Here is a 14,732-nt window from a genome sequence, read left to right on the forward strand (position 1 = left end):
TCTCTTACCTTCCTCTTCTTGTGACAGACTTTAACCAGCAGCACCTCTAGAGAAACAGAGTTCTGCTCATTCTCTGAGGCTACTGATGACTTCTCTGTAGAGGGAATAAGAAGACAGTAACCGTCAGGATTAGAGGGAATAAGAAGACAGTAACCGTCAGGATTAGAGGAGAATAAGAAGACAGTAACCGTCAGGATTAGAGGAGAATAAGAAGACAGTAACCGTCAGGATTAGAGGAGAATGAGAAGACAGTAACCGTCAGGATTAGAGTGGAATAAGAAGACAGTAACCGTCAGGATTAGAGGGGAATAAGAAGACAGTAACCGTCAGGATTAGAGGGGAATAAGAAGACAGTAACCGTCAGGATTAGAGGAGAATAAGAAGACAGTAACCATCAGGATTAGAGGGGAATAAGACAGTAACCGTCAGGATTAGAGGAGAATAAGAAGACAGTAACCGTCAGGATTAGAGTGGAATAAGAAGACAGTAACCGTCAGGATTAGAGGAGAATAAGACAGTAACCGTCAGGATTAGAGGAGAATAAGAAGACAGTAACCGTCAGGATTAGAGGGGAATAAGAAGACAGTAACCGTCAGGATTAGAGGGAATAAGAAGACAGTAACCGTCAGGATTAGAGGGAATAAGAAGACAGTAACCGTCAGGATTAGAGTGGAATAAGAAGACAGTAACCGTCAGGATTAGAGTGGAATAAGAAGACAGTAACCGTCAGGATTAGAGTGGAATAAGAAGACAGTAACCGTCAGGATTAGAGGAGAATAAGAAGACAGTAACCGTCAGGATTAGAGGGAATAAGAAGACAGTAACCGTCAGGATTAGAGGAGAATGAGAAGACAGTAACCGTCAGGATTAGAGGGGAATAAGAAGACAGTAACCGTCAGGATTTAAACTAATAACGTGCATTTGATATCTGATTAAATTGATATTTGCCAAGTTAAACACTTACCAACTATCATCCCTGCAAACAAGTTAAACACTTACCGACTATCATCCCTACAAACATCAAGTTCAACACTTACCGACTATCATCCCTACAAACATCAAGTTCAACACTTACCGACTATCATCCCTACAAACATCAAGTTAAACACTTACCGACTATCATCCCTACAGACATCAAGTTACATTTACATTTACATTTAAGTCATTTAGCAGACGCTCTTATCCAGAGCGACTTACAAGTTCAACACTTACCAACTATCATCCCTACAAACATCAAGTTAAACACTTACCGACTATCATCCCTACAGACATCAAGTTAAACACTTACCGACTATCATCCCTACAAACATCAAGTTCAACACTTACCAACTATCATCCCTACAAACATCAAGTTAAACACTTACCAACTATCATCCCTGCAAACAAGTTAAACACTTACCAACTATCATCCCTACAGACATCAAGTTCAACACTTACCAACTATCATCCCTACAAACATCAAGTTAAACACTTACCGACTATCATCCCTGCAAACAAGTTAAACACTTACCAACTATCATCCCTACAGACATCAAGTTAAACACTTACCGACTATCATCCCTACAAACATCAAGTTAAACACTTACCGACTATCATCCCTACAAACATCAAGTTAAACACTTACCGACTATCATCCCTACAAACATCAAGTTAAACACTTACCAACTATCATCCCTGCAAACAAGTTAAACACTTACCGACTATCATCCCTACAGACATCAAGTTAAACACTTACCGACTATCATCCCTACAGACATCAAGTTAAACACTTACCGACTATCATCCCTACAAACATCAAGTTAAACACTTACCGACTATCATCCCTACAGACATCAAGTTAAACACTTACCAACTATCATCCCTACAAACATCAAGTTAAACACTTACCAACTATCATCCCTACAAACATCAAGTTCAACACTTACCAACTATCATCCCTACAAACATCAAGTTAAACACTTACCGACTATCATCCCTACAAACATCAAGTTAAACACTTACCGACTATCATCCCTACAGACATCAAGTTCAACACTTACCGACGATCATCCCTACAGACATCAAGTTCAACACTTACCGACTATCATCCCTACAGACATCAAGTTCAACACTTACCGACTATCATCCCTACAGACATCAAGTTCAACACTTACCGACTATCATCCCTACAGACATCAAGTTAAACACTTACCAACTATCATCCCTACAGACATCAAGTTAAACACTTACCGACTATCATCCCTACAGACATCAAGTTCAACACTTACCGACTATCATCCCTACAGACATCAAGTTAAACACTTACCGACTATCATCCCTACAAACATCAAGTTAAACACTTACCAACTATCATCCCTACAAACATCAAGTTAAACACTTACCGACTATCATCCCTGCAAACAAGTTAAACACTTACCAACTATCATCCCTGCAAACAAGTTAAACACTTACCGACTATCATCCCTACAAACATCAAGTTAAACACTTACCGACTATCATCCCTACAGACATCAAGTTCAACACTTACCGACTATCATCCCTACAGACATCAAGTTCAACACTTACCGACTATCATCCCTACAGACATCAAGTTAAACACTTACCGACTATCATCCCTACAAACATCAAGTTAAACACTTACCAACTATCATCCCTACAAACATCAAGTTAAACACTTACCGACTATCATCCCTGCAAACAAGTTAAACACTTACCAACTATCATCCCTGCAAACAAGTTAAACACTTACCGACTATCATCCCTACAAACATCAAGTTAAACACTTACCGACTATCATCCCTACAGACATCAAGTTCAACACTTACCGACTATCATCCCTACAGACATCAAGTTAAACACTTACCGACTATCATCCCTACAAACATCAAGTTAAACACTTACCGACTATCATCCCTGCAAACAAGTTAAACACTTACCAACTATCATCCCTGCAAACAAGTTAAACACTTACCGACTATCATCCCTACAAACATCAAGTTAAACACTTACCGACTATCATCCCTACAGACATCAAGTTCAACACTTACCGACTATCATCCCTACAGACATCAAGTTCAACACTTACCGACTATCATCCCTACAGACATCAAGTTAAACACTTACCGACTATCATCCCTACAAACATCAAGTTAAACACTTACCAACTATCATCCCTACAAACATCAAGTTCAACACTTACCGACTATCATCCTTACAGACATCAAGTTACACTTACCGACTATCATCCCTACAAACATCAAGTTAAACACTTACCAACTATCATCCCTACAGACATCAAGTTCAACACTTACCGACTTTATGAAAGAACCCAGTGAAGGTGAGTTGCAGGTGTGAAGCCAGGCTGGGGACAGAGTTATACAAGAGTTACCAAAAAGACCTTAGATCTCATTTTTTCAGGTGTGAATGTTTTTTTGTGGACTATGGATATCAAGCACTTTGGGAATTAAAGCAATAATCCACACAAAAATGATATTTTGGTATTTTACCCATTGATACAGTCCCATTTTGTTTTGCAAGTCAACGGTCAAGTACAGGACATTGGCCTGGAGAACTTTCAACAAGGAAAGTGTAGCAAGCCACATCATCACTGTATCAACAGCGGACTAACGGAAAAAGACCAGAGCTGTGTTCGAATACCCATACTAACATACTGTATACTACATACTTAATGAGTACCCATACTAACATACTGTATACTACATACTTAATGAGTACCCATACTAACATACTGTATACTACATACTTAATGAGTACCCATACTAACATACTGTATACTACATACTTAATGAGTACCCATACTAACATACTGTATACTACATACTTAATGAGTACCCATACTAACATCCTTTATACTACATACTTAATGAGTACCCATACTAACATACTGTATACTACATACTTAATGAATACCCATACTAACATACTGTATACTACCTACTTAATGAGTACCCATACTAACATCCTTTATACTACATACTTAATGAATACCCATACTAACATACTGTATACTACATACTTAATGAATATATAGTATTAGTTCATTTTAGTATACTGTAAACAAATGGTATTGTTTCAGTTGAGCGTACTAGCATTTCACCTGTCTACCAGAAGTCGATACTGTTTCTATGCAACCTCCTGCTAGCTTGTTAGCATAACAAATAACTAGCTAGACATTTTACGACTTCGGGCGTGTTCATAAATTCAAATCTGGAGTGCCAGAGTGTGCCCTGGGCTTTCGTAAATTCAGAGTGTTTGGCTCTCAGAGTGTTCAGAGATCACACTGCCAGGCAGTGTTACTGGACGCTCCGGCCGAGGAGATGGGTTGATCCGAGCCTTCTGTCCTCACAACGGCAGTCAAGCTAACTGGCTAGCTTGCTAGCTACTTCCAGACACAAATGAGAGAACACCTCACTCTGACCATTTTACTCTCCCTAGCAGAGCTGGTTAGGCTGTTTTCATGTTATCCAGATCGTTGGTGACCAACTGTGCTGTTGGCAACAATTCAATTACGCTTTTTTGCCGACGTTTACTGACACCGGCCATATTCAACTGGTGTTGAGTGTTCATAAATTCCTCAGTTATTCTGCGCTCTGGTACACTCAGACGAGAGTGCTCTGAAATCGGAGTAGACAGCCAGAGTGAATTTACGAGCTCATCTGAATGTCCATTGAGAACACGCAACGACTACACCGTTTAGCGAAGCTAAGAACGACGGGAATAATCAATCTCAGTAAACGTTGGGTAGTTAGACAGCCTATAGTTAATACTACACCGTTTAGCGAAGCTAAGAACGACGGGAATAATCAATCTCAGTAAACGTTGGGTAGTTAGACAGCCTATAGTTAATACTACACCGTTTAGCGAAGCTAAGAACGACGGGAATAATCAATCTCAGTAAACGTTGGGTAGTTAGACAGCCTATAGTTAATACTACACCGTTTAGCGAAGCTAAGAACGACGGGAATAATCAATCTCAGTAAACGTTGGGTAGTTAGACAGCCTATAGTTAATACTACACCGTTTAGCGAAGCTAAGAACGACGGGAATAATCAAGTCAGTAAACGTTGGGTAGTTAGACAGCCTATAGTTAATACTACACCGTTTAGCGAAGCTAAGGACGACGGGAATAATCAAGTCAGTAAACGTTGGGTAGTTAGACAGCCTATAGTTAATACTACACCGTTTAGCGAAGCTAAGGACGACGGGAATAATCAAGTCAGTAAACGTTGGGTAGTTAGACAGCCTATAGTTAATACTACACCGTTTAGCGAAGCTAAGAACGACGGGAATAATCAAGTCAGTAAACGTTGGGTAGTTAGACAGCCTATAGTTAATACTACACCGTTTAGCGAAGCTAAGAATGACGGGAATAATCAAGTCAGTAAACGTTGGGTAGTTAGACAGCCTATAGTTAATACTACACCGTTTAGCGAAGCTAAGAACGACGGGAATAATCAAGTCAGTAAACGTTGGGTAGTTAGACAGCCTATAGTTAATACACTGGCAAGTTTGATGTATTTGTAACCAACTAAAGTTGAGTAGCTAGCTAACATATCGATACATACTGCTGTAATGATATGCTATGTGGTTCGTAAGGACAGCGTAGCTAACATATCGATACATACTGCTGTAATGATATGCTATGTGGTTCGTAACGACAGCGTAGCTAACATATCGATACATACTGCTGTAATGATATGCTATGTGGTTCGTAAGGACAGCGTAGCTAACATATCGATACATACTGCTGTAATGATATGCTATGTGGTTCGTAAGGACAGCGTAGCTAACATACCGGTACATACTGCTGTAATGATATGCTATGTGGTTCGTAAGGACAGCGTAGCTAACATATCGATACATACTGCTGTAATGATATGCTATGTGGTTCGTAAGGACAGCGTAGCTAACATATCGATACATACTGCTGTAATGATATGCTATGTGGTTCGTAACGACAGCGTAGCTAACATACCGGTACATACTGCTGTAATGATATGCTATGTGGTTCGTAACGACAGCGTAGCTAACATACCGGTACATACTGCTGTAATGATATGCTATGTGGTTCGTAAGGACAGCGAAGCTAACAAATTGTCAGCCAACATAACGTGTAAGGTAACTTATTTGAAAAGTCATTACTTTATTACATTGCTCAACATTATCTTAACATTTGTCATAGTTAGTTAAAAGGAATGTATTTGTATTCACTCTCGTTGGATTTAGACTGCATATTTTCCGGCATTTACTTCAAATCTGAAACCGTTGTGAAGCCACGCCCATTTACTTCAAATCTGAAACCGTTGTGAAGCCACGCCCATTTACTTCAAATCTGAAACCGTTGTGAAGCCACGCCCATTTACTTCAAATCTGAAACCGTTGTGAAGCCACGCCCATTTACTTCAAATCTGAAACCGTTGTGAAGCCACGCCCATTTACTTCAAATCTGAAACCGTTGTGAAGCCACGCCCATTTTCTGAAGAACTGCATTATTGGCCCTAAAGGCACAGAAATAGTGTCCACTGTTTGTATACTTCGTATTTTGGCGAATGTAGTACGACATCCGGGAACTTTGTCATACTAACTATATCCATACTATGACCAATAAGCAAACTACATACTCAATTTACGTCACAAATAGTGCGGTTAGTGTGAGTATTGGAACACAGCTCTGGAAGATAATGGTCTGTTTACCTGTGTGTCTTCTGCTCAGCCCTCTTCTTCTCCACTCTGTACAGCAGGTGATCCACCCTGGAGGACTTCCTGACCCCCCCAGAGAACCCCCCAGGATTAATAGACAGGACACACTGGGGATTTACACTACATCTCTGAGGCTGTGTCCTCCTTCTCCACACGTGTGTTGTATACTCCCAGTCAAGGATTTAACCACGCTGGAACAGTGCCCCACCCACTGCTCCTACAACCATCCAATGATGTTAAAACCATGACAGGAAGTGTGAAAGTGGGAGAATCAGACATCACCACTAAATTTAAATAAATATCTTAAAGTGAGGATGAATTCAACCCAATGAGGAACTGGGCTGTGTAGCTCTATACACTCCTAGAAAATGGAGTGAAAATGGCAGATTTTGGGGTATTTATAATCTCCTGAACTGTAACTCAGAGGCTGTACAGTAACACGCTATACATGACGTCAGAGCTCAGCGGCTGTACAGTAACACGCTATACATGACGTCAGAGCTCAGCGGCTGTACAGTAACACGCTATACATGACGTCAGAGCTCAGCGGCTGTACAGTAACACTATACATGACGTCAGAGCTCAGTGGCTGTACAGTAACACGCTATACATGACGTCAGAGCTCAGTGGCTGTACAGTAACACGCTATACATGACGTCAGAGCTCAGGCTCTGTACAGTAACACGCTATACATGACGTCAGAGCTCAGGCTCTGTACAGTAACACGCTATACATGACGTCAGAGCTCAGTGTCTGTACAGTAACACGCTATACATGACGTCAGAGCTCAGGCTCTGTACAGTAACACGCTATACATGACGTCAGAGCTCAGCGGCTGTACAGTAACACGCTATACATGACGTCAGAGCTCAGCGGCTGTACAGTAACACGCTATACATGACGTCAGAGCTCAGCGTCTGTACAGTAACACGCTATACATGAAGTCTCACATATCACTATAATCAAGAAGAACTCAGGGCCCCACATATCACTATAATCAAGAAGAACTCAGGGCCCCACATATCACTATAATCAAGAAGAACTCAGGGCCCCACATATCACTATAATCAAGAAGAACTCAGGGCCCCACATATCACTATAATCAAGAAGAACTCAGGGCCCCACATATCACTATAATCAAGAAGAACTCAGGGCCCCACATATCACTATAATCAAGAACAACTCAGGTCCCCACATATCACTATAACCAAGAAGAACTCAGGTCCCCACATATCACTATAACCAAGAAGAACTCAGGGCCCCACATATCACTATAACCAAGAAGAACTCAGGGCCCCACATATCACTATAACCAAGAAGAACTCAGGGCCCCACATATCACTATAATCAACCAATATGCAAAACAGCTAATAACTAAACGAACCATTTCTCATTGACATAGAGAAAGATATAGCCATTAGCCAACCAGCCTACACGCCGTCTCATTTCAGCAGACACTGGTCCTGTGTGGTTCAGTTAGGAAGAGTGCAGTGCCAGCAACAAGGTTGCTTTTCAATTGTTTTCAATTCCCACAGGGATCACTGTTTTTCAAGAGCATCTGTGATGATGCATCATGGGTAAATTGATCTACAGATAATAAATGAGTAGTTATATTACGCAAGGTGATTTGTAGATCAGTCAATCTGCAGTCACCTGCAACGTCAAACAAGCCCAGAGACATACAGATGTATGTATACATTACATCAGTCAGTGAAACAGCAGGGGCAACCCCCTCCTACACTATGCAGCCCCATAGCGGTTGGCCCTCTGTTAAGATAACAGCATTCTGAACCACACACACACTCTCCCCTGCAGTAAACCAACAGGGTTTAACCCTACCAACTCTTCAGGTTCTGAGGTGGTCGGGTTCACGGTCATTATGTCTGCTGCTCATGTAGGCTATTTAAAGACTGGAAACTCATCAAACTGGCTTCATCAGTATGCCGAGAATGCCTAACATATCAAAGGACATGTGAAAACATTCAGTTAGAATCAACACCTTCATGCAGGTGTAAGAATATGTCGAGGATAAATACACAACGCAGAGTTTGAGAGGATGAGAGGACGAGAGCACTAAAAACGAAATATAATACTAACGGTCAACAGAGAATTGTCAATGTAAATAGGAGCTGGTTTTCAGTTCAACAGCTGTTTAGAATCTGTGGAATGTCACTCCTGAACTCAGAGCTTCGTTCTGTACATTGAGTCTGGAGCAGGATACTGGTTATTTGGCCATTGGCCCAGTCATACTATAAGGACTTTTGATTGGTCAACCCTGGGCTATAAAACGGCATCCTGTTCCTTTGTTGGGTGGAGAAAAGCTGAGGAGAAGTGAGAATGAACATCTGAACATCTACCTCCCAGCATAACATCTTCATTTGTCTTTCTCAAATAAACCTATTTTTCTCCCCTTGATTTGCTTTGGAGTTTGTGTTATTGAAGAATAACCTAAATTGCTAACGCAGGTTTTTACCGTTTGTCGTTTGTTCTGGAGTTTCTGTGGGACATGTAGGTGAGGGTCCTGTGCAGAAATATGGGCTGAAAATACAACAACAAAAAACAATTAGAAATCCACACTTGCATCTTCTGCACTTTGACAGAAATGTTGCAACAGGTTGTCCAATGACCAAAAGAAGGGCCATTCTATCTAGTGGAACTGTGCAGTGCATCAACACTTTACCATCTTCAAAACAGACATCATTAACCAGCCATGTCAAAGCTGGTTCAAGGTAGTCTTTATCTGCTCAACAGAATGCTATTCTAGGAGGTACATTAAATGTTTACCATCTTCAAAACAGACATCATTAACCAGCCATGTCAAAGCTGGTTCAAGGTAGTCTTTATCTGCTCAACAGAATGCTATTCTAGGAGGTACATTAAATGTTTACCATCTTCAAAACAGACATCATTAACCAGCCATGTTACAGCTGGTTCAAGGTAAGTCTTTATCTGCTCAACAGAATGCTATTCTAGGAGGTACATTAAATGTTTACCATCTTCAAAACAGACATCATTAACCAGCCATGTTACAGCTGGTTCAAGGTAAGTCTTTATCTGCTCAACAGAATGCTATTCTAGGAGGTACATTAAATGTTTACCATCTTCAAAACAGACATCATTAACCAGCCATGTCAAAGCTGGTTCAAGGTAGTCTTTATCTGCTCAACAGAATGCTATTCTAGGAGGTACATTAAATGTTTACCATCTTCAAAACAGACATCATTAACCAGCCATGTCAAAGCTGGTTCAAGGTAGTCTTTATCTGCTCAACAGAATGCTATTCTAGGAGGTACATTAAATGTTTACCATCTTCAAAACAGACATCATTAACCAGCCATGTCAAAGCTGGTTCAAGGTAGTCTTTATCTGCTCAACAGAATGCTATTCTAGGAGGTACATTAAATGTTTACCATCTTCAAAACAGACAGCCCATTAGAGGCCACAGACAGTAAAGAACGACAGGTGCTGAGAAGGCTTCCAACGTACCGCTATCAAGTTCCTTGTTCTGAGAAACCTGTAGATCTGGGTCGGTTCTGGAAACACAATAGACTGGTTGAACATTCATTATGTTCACAGTAAATTACATTGACAATAACATTATACTGATAACAACAGACTATTTCTCCTAGAAGAGCAATTATTGTTGGCTCTGAAACCGACACTGGGTCAACATTTATTAGCTTACAGTAAATTACTTTACATTAGCAATCTTATTCGTATACTCGTACAGTAGAGTGCAGTAATGTATAGTTCAGTAGAGCAGAGTTCAGTACAGTAGAGTATTATTCAGTTCAGTACAGCAGAGTATAGTTCAGTACAGTTCAGTAGAAGATAGTTCAGTTCAGTAGAAGATAGTTCAGTTCAGTAGAGGATAGTTCAGTTCAGTACATTAGAGTTCAGTACAGTACAGTATAGTTCAGCAGAGGATAGTTCAGTAAGTATTATTCAGTTCAGTAGAAGATAGTTCAGTACATTAGAGTTCAGTACAGTACAGTATAGTTCAGCAGAGGATAGTTCAGTAAGTATTATTCAGTTCAGTAGAAGATAGTTCAGTTCAGTACAGTTCAGTACAGTCGTGCAGTACATTATAGTGCACTCAACTAGTGTGCTCTACTGTATACTGTATAGAACTATACCTTTCTTTACTGTACTGTGCTGTCCAAACATGTGAATCCAACTGTGGTTTGTGACTACTATGATTTCCCATTGTAGCCAATTCAATTGCAGAAATTCAGTTACTGATTTTTCTGAAATTCTGTTACCGATTTCATGACGGGATTTCGAGTTGTAATCACTTAATAAATCCTAAACAAAATGTACGTCAGTAAAAACACTCTAGCTATGTGGGTTTTTGATAATGGAATTTCAAGGCACAGGGGAATGTTTTCTTAAACTTACAGAAGGCAGAAACACTTCTCCAAAACAAAATATAAGTGTTGATTTTAGGAGTCTTTACTTCAACATTGATGTGTTTTAATGTATTTCTAAAACCTTTTAATACTTTTTCTGGTAGACGTTTTCTAAGACCCCTTTTCCATCTGTTTGACCAGAAATCAAAGCCTCTGCTTATTCCTAATTTTTAGGATGGGAAATGGTTGAAAAATGTATATACACACACACACACCTTTACATTTTTCACAAATATAGACTTCCCATGTTGGTGATCATGGGTCCCTTTAACATGAAAATGACCCTATACATATTTACGTGTGTTGCATTAATCAATCAATCGAATTTATTTATAAAGCCCTTCTTACATAAACTTATGTCACAAAGTGCTGTACAGAAACACAGCCTAAAACCCCAAACAGCAGGCAATGCAGGTGTAGAAGCACGTTAGTTAGTACATAGTAAACATGAGTTAGTACACAGTTGCTACCATGCTGTCTTTTCATGTGTTGCTGTCATGCTATGTTGTCTTAGGCCTCTCTTTATGTACTGTTGTGTTGTCTCTCGTCGTGATGTGCGTTTGTTTAGCCCTATATTTATATTTTAATCCCAGCCCCCGCAGGAGGCCTTTTGCCTTTTGGTAGGCCGTCAATGTAAATAGGAATTTGTTCTTAACTGACTTGCCTAGTTAAATAAAGGTTACAAAAATAAAAAAATAAACATATTTCAAAGGCAGCACATGCTCATTTCTTAAAGTAGTGCTGGCACATGTCATCTCTTCAGAGGAAGTAAGCAAACACGTGGTAAAATAAATTAACTACAGTAGTTAGCTATAAATCTAAAATAGGATCAGATTTCTTTGTATACTGATGACTGTCAAATCATGTTGTCAGATGCTTTGAACTTGACGTCTTTATGGTGAAATGTGGTTATAATTTTGTTTTTCGAAAGATGCCACACAATCACAAGGGACACTCCTATATAGGCTAGATTAAATATAGAGATTGATTGTAAATGCCAATCTAGCAATATAAAGATAACTAATCATGCAACAACATTATATGACGACAATGACAGCAACTCACTTTCAAATGCCTGCAAGAATAACTCATGATCGGCTTGAACCACTTCCATTTTCGGCTTCTTGGCTGCGGGCACCACAACTGCAGTTGTTTGGTGGTGGTAGGCACGGCCGTTCGCTCTGCCGCCACCGGTACCAACGTATCCCACAACGGGACCCGATACGTTGTTGCCGCCATCAGAAGAACCGTGCTTCTGGGGAGACATGGCCTAGGAAATACAAAAATGTTCCAGGTATATTCCAAATATGGAAGAAAAAAAAATATCAGGTCCTTTGTCAAAACAAAGAGTAACGTTACCAAAAACGAGCAAGCTGAAGCTAGCCGGGCGGTGTTAGCCAGCAAAGTTAGCTAGCGATCTTCTTGTCAATTTCATGGAATAAACATTAGACTTGTAGAAATGCATTGTTTGTTGGCTAGAAAACAGTTCGTCAGAGGAACAATTTCGATTAAATCGCAAGGACGCACGAAATTAGAGAAGTTAGCAAGCACCCGGCACGTTCACCTAGCTATGTCTGTGTAGCTATGTTTCCTACTGAACATCAGTTAGCTAGTTATGCTAAGCCTGAACTAGCTTGTTAGCTGGACCTGCTGAATCGCTGTAGATATCACAACAAATAAGGTGATTTGGAAAGATGCCATGAAAGAATGGCTAGCCACTATGTCGGTTTGGTAAAGCTACAAAACTCTACGCAAATTAACCATTTAGTACAATTTTCCTGAGAGCTTCTACGGAACAGTCAAATTGACCGTTTTTTTTCTCCCACATATCAGGAATAAACTCCCTGAACTCAACAATTCAAATGGTGACTTGAAAGCAACCGCCCTCACAGATCCTAGCCGAATCAGAGGCGTTGTTTAGAGAAGTGAGAGTTGTGATTGGTGCGAATCATCACGGGTCGGCAGATGACGTTCGGTAGAGAAACGTTTGCCACTCACACGCAGTCGTCACTAGTTACCACAGCCACAAAGTCAGAAGGCCCGCCTACTCGACCAATCAGATGAGCGAGTGTGATGACGTGATCGACAGCTCAGAAGGCCAGCCTATCCGACCAATCAGATGAGGGAGTGTGATGACGCATTTTCCGTTCCGTTCCATTACTCTGAGGTGGTCAACCCAATACATTACTGGGAGGTGGTCTACCCAATACATTACTCTGAGGTGGTCAACCCAATACATTACTCTGAGGTGGTCTACCCAATACATTACTCTGAGGTGGTCTACCCAATACATTACTCTGAGGTGGTCTACCCAATACATTACTCTGAGGTGGTCTACCCAATACATTACTGGGAGGTGGTCAACCCAAGACATTACTCTGAGGTGGTCTACCCAATACATTACTCTGAGGTGGTCTACCCAATACATTACTCTGAGCTTGTATATACAGTTGAAGTCGGAAGTTTACATACACTTAGGTTGGAGTCATTAAAACTCGTTTTTCAACCACTCCACAAATTTCGTGTTAACAAACTATAGTTTTGGCAAGTCGGTTAGGACATCTACTTTGTGCATGACACAAGTAAATTTTCCAACAATTGTTTACAGACAGATTATTTAATTTATAATTCACTATATCACAATTCCAGTGGGTCAGAAGTTTACATACACTAAGTTGACTGTGCCTTTAAACAGCTTGGAAAATTCCAGAAAATGATGTCATGGCTTTAAAAGCTTCTAATAGGCTAATTGACATAATTTGAGTCAATTGGAGGTGTACTTGTGGATGTATTTTAAGGCCTACCTTCAAACTCAGTGCCTCTTTGCTTGACATCATGGGAAAATCAAAAGAAATCAGCCAAGACCTCAGAAAAAAAGAGCAATTTCCAAACACCTGAAGGTACCACGTTCATCTGTACAAACAATAGTACGAAAGTATAAACACCATGGGACCACGCAGCCGTCATACCGATCAGGAAGGAGACATGTTCTGTCTCCTAGAGATGAACGTACTTTGGTGCGAAAAGTGCAAATCAATCCCAGAACAGCAGCAAAGGACCTTGTGAAGATGCTGGAGGAAACAGGTACAAAAGTATCTATATCCACAGTAAAAGGAGTCCTATATCGACATAACCTGAAGGGCTGCTCAGTAAGGAAGAAGCCACTGCTCCAAAACCGCCATAAAAAAGCCAGACTACGGTTTGCAACTGCACATAAGGACAAAGATGGCACTTTTTGGAGAAATGTCCTCTGGTCTGATGAAACAAAAATAGAACTGTTTGGCCATAATGACCATTGTTATGTTTGAAGGAAAAAGGGGAATGCTTGCAAGCCAAAGAACACCATCCCAACTGTGAAGCACGGGGTGGCAGCATCATGTTGTGGGGGTGCTTTGCTGCAGGAGGGACTGGGGCACTTCACAAAATAGATGGCAACATGAGGAAAGAAAATGACGTGGATATATTGAAGCAACATCTCAAGACATCAGTCAGGAAGTTAAAGCTTGGTCGCAAATGGGTCTTCCAAATGGACAATGACCCCAAGCACACTTCCAAAGTTGTGGCAAAATGGCTTAAGGACAACCAAGTCAAGGTATTGGAGTG

General features: G+C 40.5%; 1 protein-coding gene across 1 annotated transcript in view; it reads right to left on the reverse strand.

The window, feature by feature from the left end:
• Positions 1–12,989, reverse strand: part of LOC139570272 (polycomb protein suz12-A-like) — a 35,139-nt gene extending 22,150 nt beyond the window's left edge. The window contains exons 1-6 of the mRNA XM_071392019.1: positions 12,195–12,989; positions 10,207–10,253; positions 9,194–9,258; positions 6,715–6,783; positions 3,312–3,361; positions 9–94 (exon numbers count right to left, since the gene is read on the reverse strand). Coding sequence (XP_071248120.1) covers positions 9–94; positions 3,312–3,361; positions 6,715–6,783; positions 9,194–9,258; positions 10,207–10,253; positions 12,195–12,396 — 519 coding nt within the window. The 5' untranslated portion in view covers positions 12,397–12,989. The remainder of the gene's footprint in view (positions 1–8; positions 95–3,311; positions 3,362–6,714; positions 6,784–9,193; positions 9,259–10,206; positions 10,254–12,194) is intronic.
• Between the last annotated feature and the right edge of the window lie 1,743 nt (positions 12,990–14,732).

This window comes from Salvelinus alpinus, chromosome 1, assembly GCF_045679555.1.
Source record: "Salvelinus alpinus chromosome 1, SLU_Salpinus.1, whole genome shotgun sequence".
Classification (NCBI taxonomy): domain Eukaryota; kingdom Metazoa; phylum Chordata; class Actinopteri; order Salmoniformes; family Salmonidae; genus Salvelinus; species Salvelinus alpinus.